This window comes from Euprymna scolopes, chromosome 46, assembly GCF_053919585.1.
Source record: "Euprymna scolopes isolate OS-2025 chromosome 46, ASM5391958v1, whole genome shotgun sequence".
Taxonomy (NCBI): domain Eukaryota; kingdom Metazoa; phylum Mollusca; class Cephalopoda; order Sepiida; family Sepiolidae; genus Euprymna; species Euprymna scolopes.
Genome location: NC_136527.1, coordinates 72,501,374 through 72,514,022, shown reverse-complemented (window position 1 = coordinate 72,514,022; position 12,649 = coordinate 72,501,374). Strand labels below are relative to the sequence as shown.

General features: G+C 31.8%; 1 protein-coding gene across 5 annotated transcripts in view; it reads right to left on the bottom strand.

Annotated features, from left to right (window-relative positions):
* The window catches only part of LOC145270429 (uncharacterized), a 101,147-nt gene that overhangs the window by 63,262 nt on the left and 25,236 nt on the right, over positions 1–12,649 (bottom strand). For 4 of the 5 annotated variants that reach the window (XM_080126072.1, XM_080126074.1, XM_080126073.1 and 1 more), the window contains 2 exons: positions 5,131–5,223; positions 4,523–4,615 (listed from right to left, as the gene is read on the bottom strand). In XM_080126072.1, coding sequence (XP_079982198.1) covers positions 4,523–4,615; positions 5,131–5,223 — 186 coding nt within the window. The remainder of the gene's footprint in view (positions 1–4,522; positions 4,616–5,130; positions 5,224–12,649) is intronic. The other variant, XM_080126075.1, reaches the window with a different exon arrangement.

The following is a 12,649-nucleotide window of genomic DNA, read 5'->3' as shown; positions in this document are numbered from 1 at the left end:
CTGGGAATTGTACTCAGGATCTGAACTGCACAGCTTCTACGCTGCCATCTTTGTTACTGGCAATTACACTCAGGATCGCAACCACACTGCTTCTACACCGCCATATTCGTTACTGGCAATTACACTCAGGATCTGAACTACACTGCTTCTACGCCGCCATCTTTGTTACTGGCAATTATTCACTCAGGATCTGAACTATACTGCTTTTACACTGCCATCTTTGTTACTGGCAATAACACTCAGGATCTGAATTATACTGATTCTACACCACCATCTTTGTTACTGGCAATTGCACTCAGGATCTTAACTACACTGCTTCTACACCGCCATCTTTGTTACTGGCAATTACACTTAGGATCTGAACTACACTGCTTCTATGCTTCCATCTTTGTTACTGGCAATTTCACTCAGGACCTTAACTATGACGAGATCTCGGTAGACACCAGATGGTCTTTCTTTTCAAATAGAGGAAGAGAAGATGGGAGAGGATGAGATAAGGTTAGAAGTGCCATGCGGACACTTGGTCAAGGAAAAACAGATATGTATGAGATTCCTGTTCACCAGAGAAGAAATAGTAAATAATTCAATGAGAAAAAAAATATAAATAAATATGATAATAGATAATAGTTGTTCTTAAGCGCTTTTAATTTCCATTTTGTACTTATGTAGCGATAAGAAGAGGCAAAAATGTCCAGAAGAAATAAAATATTTCAATGGGGGTAAAAAACAAAAAACAGTCCCTAAGCCATTATTAAAAAAAAAAACAAAAAAAAAAATGAAAAAAAAAAAAAAACAAACAAATATCAAAAGCACAAATATTTTTCTGATTGTTTTATGATTTATGAGAAAGAGAAAATGAGCAAGTAGTTTAAAGGGTGTATGAACCCTCCTTTGATAGTGAACTGAGCATGGTTATCTTTCCTCAGTTGCATGCACGTAGGTTAAGTCATAGAGAAGGACCGAAAATGAAAAATAATGAAAAAAAAGGAACACATGTAGAGAAGAACTGAAAATAAAGGGGAAACAAGAAACTGTTTTGCATGTACGTGATTTAGTCACTCAATAGGATAAAAATGGCTTCTCTGCACACCTTTTAGAAAAAAAATCCCATTTCTTTCATTCGTCTAGATATTATATATCTAGAAAGAGAATTTCCAGCACCTGTTTTGAATTCTTTGCTTTGGTCAACATAAGTTTTCTCTTGATCCTTAAAAATAGTTAATTTAAGCCTGTGGTCGTCTTTCAAAGTGGATGCTCTAGGGCGACCAGATTCAGATTTCCCTTTTACAAATCGTTCGACTTCGAACATTTGAGCTATTCACTTCACTACAGAAAGAGATGTTTTCGCATTTTCTTTTCTTAAAATATCAAAAATCTGCTTGTAAGTCATTTTGGACTGCCTTAATCCTGCAATTCGTTTTTTTATATCCTCGCCAAGTGCGGTCTTACCATTTTTAGGATTATTTTTTTCACTTATTATTATATGCTATAATAATAATGTTATGCAAAATACAAATTTTCATTAAAAATTAAGAAAAAAAAAGGGAGTTTATCAATTGAAAAAATGCATGTGTAGGCGAATATAAAAATCCATGACTCATGAGCTGTGGAAGCTTATAATTTCATGGGTGCATGTTATGTTATTGAATGAGTGCCATTTTCTCTGATGATAAGAACTATGAACTACATACAAGTATTTATTGAATTCTTTTCTATATTACAATATATACAGCAGTACAACCAGAACCATTGGACCAGGACATTTTTGCATGCTAAATGGACAATTTTTGTCAGTTGCTTTTTGTTGACTTTGATTGTAGAATTACTAGTTTCGGGTCAGGCTTCTGGTGTAAGTCGCATATATGCCAATTATGACTAATTGACAAGTGAAAGGAAAGGGCGGATATGACGAGATCCCTGGCGACACCAGATGATCTTGCTTTTCAAATAGAGGAAGAGAAGATGGGAGAGGATGAGGTATGGTTAGGGGGGGCCATGCTGACACTTGGTCAAGGAAAAACAGATGTTATGAGATTCCTGTCCACCAGAGATGTAAATATTTCAATGGGGGGAAAAAAATATGATAATGAGATTCTCGAGTTGGCAGAAAAAATAATACAGGGTCGTTTTCTGGTTTAGGTTAGAACAACAATTCAAATTATTAAAGAAACAATGTTCTGTTGAAAGGTACAATGACTTGGGTTCAAAAGGTCTGCTTTGGTGTCTGGGAGATGTTGTCATTTGGGTCCACCTGTTGTATTTAACTACCAGATCACCAAGCCAGTGATAAGTTAGTTGGACAGATAAATAAATAAATTGAACCTAGGGAGAGATATGGTAATGAAAGAGGAAGAAGCAGGTCACAAGAAAAGAGAAAATGAAAAGAATAAAATAATGAGTTCACGAGAGAAGAAAAAGAATAAGATAATGGAAAAGAGAAAGAATAAATCCAAAAAGGTAGAAGGAGAAATTTCTTTGATAAAAACGATTGTCTTTTTTAGAGTTGGGGTCCTTTTTACTGGCTGGCATCGAGGCGTCCACATCGCTCTCACCCCGCCCGTAACCCTCATAGGAGCTAATTTGAAAGGCTCTTGTTCTTAGCTGGGAAATTAATTAGAGGAACTTAAGTTATACAACCTGCATCATGAAGTTCGGATCAAGGAACTCGACTTTTAAACAAGTGTAAAATGATTTATGAATAATTATTTTGTTGGTTTTTATGAAAATGAACCAGAGTTTTTCTTTCTTTTCCGATTGCCGGCCTGAATGAAGATGCAGTTTATTTCAGGTATGCCCTGATGCCAGATGATGAAAGAGATAGACTGGATCCAGCACGAAGCCAGAGTGACGGCCGAAATTGACAATGTTGCCACACGGACTTAGGGTCATGCACATTTCACATGCCCTGAGCAGCAGAAAGATATTTTCCAGTGACCAGTGAGAGTCTGGTCACCCTTGAGGGGTCCACCACTAGACAAGTAAGAATGTAGCCCTGCTTGGCTGCATCTATGGTTCTGTGAACTGGGAGCGACGAACACGGCCAGAAGTACATCACAAGTATGCTCCAGTGAACCAGGATAGCGACAGATGCGGCCCGGCCCTCGGACAAGAGAGGTTGTTAGGGTTATAATATTGTATATATTGTTATATTGTCATATTGTATATATTGTATATATTGTCATATTGTACATATTGTTATATCGTCATATTTTGTATATTGTCATATTGTACATATTGTTATATTGTATATATTGTCATATTGTATATATTGTCATATTGTACATATTGTCATATTGTATATATTGTCATATTGTATATATTGTCATATTGTATATATTGTCATATTGTACATATTGTCATATTGTATATATTATCATATTACGTGAACTCTTGTCATATTTAGTTTGGAAAGAGATAGAAGTTAAAAATTTGGAGACAGACAGACATACAGCTTTTTATATATTAGACTTGTTATCTTTTCAATCTCAGTTCAGTTGTGACATTTAAATACACCACTGTGTCTCGTTACTCCCTTTTCTCTATAAAAAAGAGAGTAATAAAACAGTATCACGTACGTAAATGAGATATTATGAAAATAATTCATATTGTACATCACTAGTCCATTTTCTTTCAGTTTCATTCACTCAAAGTTCTCAGAAATCAAGCGACTAACACGTGACCTTTTATCATATTGTCATATTGCCATATTGTATATATTGTCATATTGTCATATTGTACATATTGTCATATTGCACATATTGCCATATTGCATATATTGTCATACTGTATATTTTGTCATACTGTATATTTTGTCATATTGTCATATGATACATATTGTCATATTCTACATATCATATTGCACATATTGTCATATTGTACATATTGCATATATTGTCATACTGTATATTTTGTCATATTGTCATATTATACATATTGTCATATTGTATATTTTGTCATATTGTATATTTTGTCATATTGTCATATTATACATATTGTCATATTATACATATTGTCATATTGCACATATTGTCATATTGCACATATTGTCATATTGCACATATTGTCATATTGTATATTTTGTCATATTATACATATTATCATATTGCACATATTATCATATTGTACATATTGTCATATTGTTATATTGTACATATTGTCATATTGTACATATTGTCATATTGTTATATTGTCATATTGTATATATTGTCATATTGTATATTTAGTCCTATTGTCATATTGTATATATTATCATATTGTACATATTATCATATTGTACATATTGTCATATTGTACATATTGTCATATTGCACATATTTTCATATTACGTGAACTCTTGTCATCTTGTACATATTGTCATATTGTACAAAATATTTAAAGAAGAAAAGGTATGCTGACTTTATTTATTTCACAATTAACAAAAGTTATTAATTAAAAAAACAGTGTGTCGGGGGGGGGGGGGTGAAGATAAAAAGGGGGCATTTATCATGTGAATTTGAATCTAAATTTAAGAAAAGTTACCTACCTTGACTTCCAGTTACATCTCTGAAAGCATCGAGAAAATTGTTGGCGTTTTCTTCGCTAGTATTTAATCGTGGTTCATTGTTGTTTTGAGCAGCTGAAAGCATCAATATTTATATTAGTGACTTATTTTCGGTTTTTAAACTGTTTTTTAATAAATAAAATTGTATGTAGAAAAAAAAACGTGCCTCTAAATAAACTAAATTAGTTTTAGGCGATTACTAAAACTTTTTAAACAAATATACAATGTCCAAATTGGATACACAATTTCAGTTTAATGGGTTGGTATTTTGGAGAAAAAAACAAAAACAAAAAGTTTATAATTTTCTCTCTCAACTTCCAGTACGCATCTGTCCCTCTCATCTCTGCTAACAGGTTTTTTTTATTAAACAAACTGACTGCATTTCATTTGCATATGTGTGTGATCGGCAGTGTGATTTTGTGTGATTCCACAAGACCACACCTAATAAAACTATGGCCGCCATCTTATGTTGACTTTATTTATTTCACAATTAACAAAAGTTATTAATTAAAACAACAGTGTGGGGGTGAAGATAAAAAGGGGGCATTTATCATGTGAATTTGAATCTAAATTTAAGACAAGTTACCTACCCTGACTTCCAGTTACACCTCTTAAAGCATCGAGAAAATTGTTGGCGTTTTCTTCGCTAGTATTTAATCGTGGTTCATTGTTGTTTTGAGCAGCTGAAAACATCAATATTTATATCAGTGTCATCAATTGGTTTATTTTCGTTTTTTAAATAAAACTGGTTTTTAGTTAAAAAAAAATGTATGTAGAACAAAAAACATGCTTGTAAACAAACTATATAATTTTTAATCCGTCCATAAAACAGGTGGATGCAGAAGTAATCAGGGATGATGCCGCAGATTAATGAGGAAAGGACAGAAAAGGAAGTGGAAGATGTGGCTGAGGCAGCAGCATACAGAGAGGAAACAAGGGACAAGGTAATCGGTAATGATGTAGAAACTGATGATGAGATGCTGGAAGAAAATTAAAAATGAAAGGTATTGTTGGAAGGAAAAAGAAGTGGTGGGATTATGTCAGTACAGTTGGGGAAGCAGGGACTCAGAAGGGAGTTCCAAAGCCGGCAGTTCTGGGGAAGAAACTATTAAAGTAGAAAGCCTTCTTACATCTAGGGATCTCTGCTAGGAGTGGGATTTTGGTGATTGTCGGGTTTTTCGGGCTATTTACGTTGAGGGGGTACAAGTGCTTGCAGTTCATGAGAGCATTCACCATTAAAATACTTGTAGAACAAGCAGAGGGATGCAACATTTCGTTGATGGGACAGAGGCTGAAGCTTAGATGACAGTTCATGACCTATCAGGTTGGTGACTCTTCTTCCAGCATCTACAGGTAATTTAAACAATAACAGAAGTGATGGGATTATGTTTAAGAACAACTCTGAAGATTCAGGTAGGCAAAGTAAATGAAACAAAGAAAGGCCCATCACAGAAGCAAATAAGTGTTTGGTTTATGGAAAAAAATTTGAGTTGAAAAGAAGTGGTCATCAGAAAAGAAATAAACCAAGGTGAAACAAGAAGTAGATGATACAGGATGGCCCACTTCAAAGTAGATACATAGATATTCGAATACTCTATTAGTTCTCCTTTTCCTCTCAAAAATCAAGTTGGTAAAGAAGTTGAAAAAATAATTTTCTTCTCCCCAATTGACGATTTATGTATATTATAACATATCTGGATTATAGATGTGTGTGTGTGTGTGTGTGTGTATATATATATATATATATATATATATATATATATATATATATATATATATATATATATATATATATATACAGGGTGCCCACAAAGTCTGGCTACATAATCTACAGGATGCTTCCACAAAGTCTGGCTACATAATGTAACCAGACTTTGTGGACACCCTGTATATAATATTGATAATATATAATATTATAGATAATATATAATATTATAAATATAGAAAATTATAGATAATATATAATATTATAGATAATATATAATATTATAAATATAGAAAATCATAGATAATATATAATATTATAGATATTATCATATATATTACGTCCAGTTGATAATATATTATATACATAGCTAATTCTATCTTAGTTTCTGCATTTTAGTGTCCAGACTGTTTATGTCCTTTTGTGGCCAGTCAACAATGTCAAATGTATATTATCACAGTTAATGGCTAGTTCACTTCTTTCATTTATTAGTTTCTGCATTTTAGTGTCCAGACTGTTTATGTCCTTTTGTGGCCAGTCAACAATATCAAATGTATATTATCACAGTTAATGGCTAGTTCACTTCTTTCATTTATTAGTTTGTGCGTTTTAGTGTCCAGACTGTTTATGTCCTTTTGTGGCCAGGCAACAATGTCAAATGTATATTATCACAGTTAATGGCTAGTTCACTTCTTTCATTTATTAGTTTCTGCGTTTTAGTGTCCAGACTGTTTATGTCCTTTTGTGTCCAGTCAACAATGTCAAATGTATATTATCACAGTTAATGGCTAGTTCACTTCTTTTATTTATTAGTTTCTGCATTTTAGTGTCCAGACTGTTTATGTCCTTTTGTGTCCAGTCAACAATGTCAAATGTATATTATCACAGTTAATGGCTAGTTCACTTCTTTCATTTATTAGTTTGTGCGTTTTAGTGTCCAGACTGTTTATGTCCTTTTGTGGCCAGTCAACAATGTCAAATGTATATTATCACAGTTAATGGCTAGTTCACTTCTTTCATTTATTAGTTTCTGCATTTTAGTGTCCAGACTGTTTATGTCCTTTTGTGTCCAGTCAACAATGTCAAATGTATATTATCACAGTTAATGGCTAGTTCACTTCTTTCATTTATTAGTTTCTGCATTTTAGTGTCCAGACTGTTTATGTCCTTTTGTGTCCAGTCAACAATGTCAAATGTATATTATCACAGTTAATGGCTAGTTCACTTCTTTCATTTATTAGTTTGTGCGTTTTAGTGTCCAGACTGTTTATGTCCTTTTGTGGCCAGTCAACAATGTCAAATGTATATTATCACAGTTAATGGCTAGTTCACTTCTTTCATTTATTAGTTTCTGCATTTTAGTGTCCAGACTGTTTATGTCCTTTTGTGTCCAGTCAACAATGTCAAATGTATATTATCACAGTTAATGGCTAGTTCACTTCTTTCATTTATTAGTTTGTGCATTTTAGTGTCCAGACTGTTTATGTCCTTTTGTGTCCAGTCAACAATGTCAAATGTATATTATCACAGTTAATGGCTAGTTCACTTCTTTCATTTATTAGTTTCTGCATTTTAGTGTCCAGACTGTTTATGTCCTTTTGTGTCCAGTTAACAATGTCAAATGTATATTATCACAGTTAATGGCTAGTTCACTTCTTTCATTTATTAGTTTGTGCGTTTTAGTGTCCAGACTGTTTATGTCCTTTTGTGGCCAGTCAACAATGTAAAATGTATATTATCACAGTTAATGGCTAGTTCACTTCTTTCATTTATTAGTTTCTGCGTTTTAGTGTCCAGACTGTTTATGTCCTTTTGTGTCCAGTCAACAATGTCAAATGTATATTATCACAGTTAATGGCTAGTTCACTTCTTTCATTTATTAGTTTGTGCATTTTAGTGTCCAGACTGTTTATGTCCTTTTGTGTCCAGTCAACAATGTCAAATGTATATTATCACAGTTAATGGCTAGTTCACTTCTTTCATTTATTAGTTTGTGCATTTTAGTGTCCAGACTGTTTATGTCCTTTTGTGTCCAGTCAACAATGTAAAATGTATATTATCACAGTTAATGGCTAGTTCACTTCTTTTATTTATTAGTTTCTGCGTTTTAGTGTCCAGACTGTTTATGTCCTTTTGTGGCCAGTCAACAATGTCAAATGTATATTATCACAGTTAATGGCTAGTTCACTTCTTTTATTTATTAGTTTCTGCGTTTTAGTGTCCAGACTGTTTATGTCCTTTTGTGGCCAGGCAACAATATCAAATGTATATTATCACAGTTAATGGCTAGTTCACTTCTTTCATTTATTAGTTTGTGCGTTTTAGTGTCCAGACTGTTTATGTCCTTTTGTGGCCAGTGGATAATATATACATAGCTAGTTCTATTTATCAATTCTTATCGAAAAAGATTAAAAAATAAAGAATATATAAAATGTTATTTACTTATTAGTTCTATTTTTGTTTTATTTTATTTCAATCGAAGTTCTCAGAAATCAAGGGTCCCACAACTTGGGGCTAACACTTGAACTCTATATGAGATACATAGATATTCGAATGTTCCATTAAAGTTCTTTGTCTCTCAAACACTGAGTTAGTAAAGAAGTTGAGAACATAATTTTCTTTTCCCCAATTAACCATTTATATATGTTATAGTATATCTTTCATTTTCCGGCATCAGAATTCATCTAGTCTGGTGGAGTACCCAGCTTAGTGCTCTTACATGATTTAACATCACATGGAGAAAGTGCACCATTCCTCGTAAAAGCTAGTGTGGGTTAGCAATACCGTGGATATCTTATTTGAACTGTGAATATTATGTGATTTTGAATATTTGATCAGGGTTAAGTGTTATATTATAAACCCTTTTTAAGAATTTAAAACACAACAACCATTGGTGTAAGCAACAGTCCGTTTTTTATTTCTCCTGTTATTCTTGCTTATGGTAGATAGAGAGAGAGAGAGTGGGGGACCGACAGAGAGAATTATCGTGGCGTCCACTGGGTTGACAATCAAGTCTCCAACTGCCATCTTTTTCCTTCTGTCACTTTTTTCTGTCAATCTTTTCAAAACATCCACATAACCAGCTTCCTTTCCTTCATTTTTCATAACAATAACAAGGTTTGTTTATATTTTTGAGAAATATTGAAACAATTCCCGTTTAGCTTGTCAATTTCTGACATTTCATCTGCAGACGCGTGCCACATTTTAATTCATGAACATACATATATGTATATACATCTATACACATATATATATACTAGCATGTCAACCCAGCTTAGACCGGGTCATTCGTGTAACATTAGTTGAAGAGAAAGGTATCATCATGCCCGGTTGTCTTTCTCTTAACAACCAACTGACACGACAACACAAAATAAAATTCTTTTTGCCACAAGATGGCGCTACATGCCACATGTCTCACAGATCACTGACACGAGTTCATGACATGTTTGTGGAAGAGAGAACAATAAGCAAAGGGTTATGGCCACCACATTCCCTGGACTTGTCATCATATGATTTTTATCTTTGGGGGACTTTAAAACAAAACGTTTATGCAAATAATCCTCACAATCTCACAGGAAAAAAGTAAAAAAAATAATGTAGGAAAAAAAGTAAAAAAGATAATGTAGGAAAAAAAGTAAAAAAAATAATGTAGGAAAAAAGTAAAAAAAATAATGTGGGGAAAAAGGGCAAAAAAAAAATAATGTAGGAAAAAAGTAATAAAAATAATGTAGGAAAAAAGTAAAAAAAATAATGTAGGAAAAAAAGTAAAAAAATAATGTGTGAAAAAAGTAATAAAAATAATGTAGGAAAAAAAGTAAAAAAAATAATGTAGGAAAAAAAGTAAAAAAAATAATGTAGGAAAAAAAGTAAAAAAAATAATGTAGGAAAAAAAGTAAAAAAAATAATGTAGGAAAAAAGTAAAAAAAATAATGTAGGAAAAAAGTAAAAAAATAATGTGGGGAAAAAGGGCAAAAAAAAAATAATGTAGGAAAAAAGTAAAAAAAATAATGTAGGAAAAAAGTTAAAAAAATAATGTAGGAAAAAAGTAAAAAAATAATGTGGGGAAAAAGTAAAAAAATAATGTGGGGAAAAAAGGGCAAAAAAAAAAATAATGTAGGAAAAAAGTAAAAAAAATAATGTAGGAAAAAAGTAATAAAAATAACGTAGGAAAAAAAGTAAAAACATAATGTAGGAAAAAAGTAATAAAAAATGTGGGGCAAAAAGGGCAAAAAAAAAATAAAAATAATGTAGGAAAAAAGTAAAAAAAATAATGTAGGAAAAAAGTAAAAAAATAATGTAGGAAAAAAGTAATGAAAATAATGTAGGAAAAAAGTAATGAAAATAATGTAGGAAAAAAGTAAAAAAAATAATGTAGGAAAAAAAGTAAAAAAATAATGTGGGAAAAAAGTAATAAAAATAATGTAGGAAAAAAAGTAAAAAAAATAATGTAGGAAAAAAGTAATAAAAATAATGTAGGAAAAAAGTAAAAAAATAATGTAGGAAAAAAGTAAAAAAATAATGTAGGAAAAAAGTAAAAAAAATAATGTAGGAAAAAAGTAAAAAATAATGTAGGAAAAAAGTAAAAAAATAATGTAGGAAAAAAGTAAAAAAAATAATGTAGGAAAAAAAGTAATAAAAATAATGTAGGAAAAAAGTAAAAAAATAATGTGGGAAAAAAGTAATAAAAATAATGTAGGAAAAAAAGTAAAAAAAATAATGTAGGAAAAAAGTAAAAAAATAATGTGGGGAAAAAAGGGCAAAAAAAAAAATAATGTAGGAAAAAAGTAAAAAAAATAATGTAGGAAAAAAGTTAAAAAAATAATGTAGGAAAAAAGTAAAAAAATAATGTGGGAAAAAAGGGAAAAAAAAAATAATGTAGGAAAAAAGTAAAAAAAATAATGTAGGAAAAAAGTAATAAAAATAATGTAGGAAAAAAAGTAAAAAAAATAATGTAGGAAAAAAAGTAAAAAAATAATGTAGGAAAAAAGTAATAAAAAATGTGGGGCAAAAAAAAATAATGTAGGAAAAAAGTAAAAAAGTAAAATAAATAATGTAGGAAAAAAAGTAAAAAAAATAATGTAGGAAAAAAAGTAAAAAAATAATGTAGGAAAAAAAATAAAAAAAATAATGTAGGAAAAAAAGTAAAAAAAATAATGTAGGAAAAAAAGTAAAAAAAATAATGTAGGACAAAAGTAAAAAAATAATGTAGGAAAAAAAGTACTATAGAGGACACTTCCATTTTAAACATGGAGTGCAGAGGTAAATCAGATATGAATGTACGGAAGCTATCCCATAGAGTATTGGTATACAGTACGGTGGAGGGGTACGTCTGGGGGCTTCTTACATTTCGTTTTTATCTTAACTGATACGACGGAGTGGTCGGAGGATCCTAGAGGAGAATGAACGGAACATGAACATAGCTCAGGGGAAGTTGAGAGAAAAAGGTCTAAGAGGCACACGGGTGGGTTCGCAAACAATCTGAGTGAGGTCATAAGCAATGGCAAAATCATGACAAAACCTCCCCTCATCATCTGTCTTATTTGAATGGGTCAGCCATTCCACGTTATGGACGTTGAAGTCACCACAGATGTGGATGTTAGCCAAGGGATGTGAAGACAGTATGTGGTCTATTTTCTCAGATATGCTCTTAAAGATAGTAACTCCACTGTTGCGTAATTTAAAAATTGAAAGAATATTCCTCCTCTCTCAAATACATTTTCTGGGATACTTTTAAATGGACCACTCTGTATAAAGAAACCAAGAAAGGATGTGAACTTGCTTGAAAAAAGATTGAAAGGACAATTGGGTGCATAGAAAAGACACAGAAAGCCAAACAAATTATAATCATATTGTGGAAAGAAAGGGAACAGAAGCTGTTCTAGAGGAAGTAAAGCAAAGAATGGTAGCAAAAAGTGCAAAGATATGTAAAAAGAATTGAACAGTTTAGACAGAATAGGTTGTTTGGTTTCGATCAGAAATTCAACAAAGAACTTAATAAAAGCTAAAATTACTCAAATAAAACATCAAATGCACAAACGTTTTGGAGTGATATTTGGAATTTTTAACAGAAATATAACAGAAGTGCTTTGTGAAATAGAAAGTAAGTTTAAGCAAACTATGAGGACACAGTGAACAAAGGTCTTAAACTAATTTTTCTATTCATAGAGGGCAAAAAAAATCCCAACTGATAGACAGACGCGTGAAAATCGGTATAGTGTGATAGTAAAATTATTCTCTGCCCTTTTAACCACTCTATCTAAAAAGGATAAATAAGAGCACCGGATTACCGGTGTAGGGTAAGGAGTGAGGTCCCTTGAGAAAAGAAGAGGAGAGTCCGTACACATGAGGCACGGACGCAAAAAGTTCTTCTCCTAAAAGACAATGTTGGACAGGCAGAGTACAAC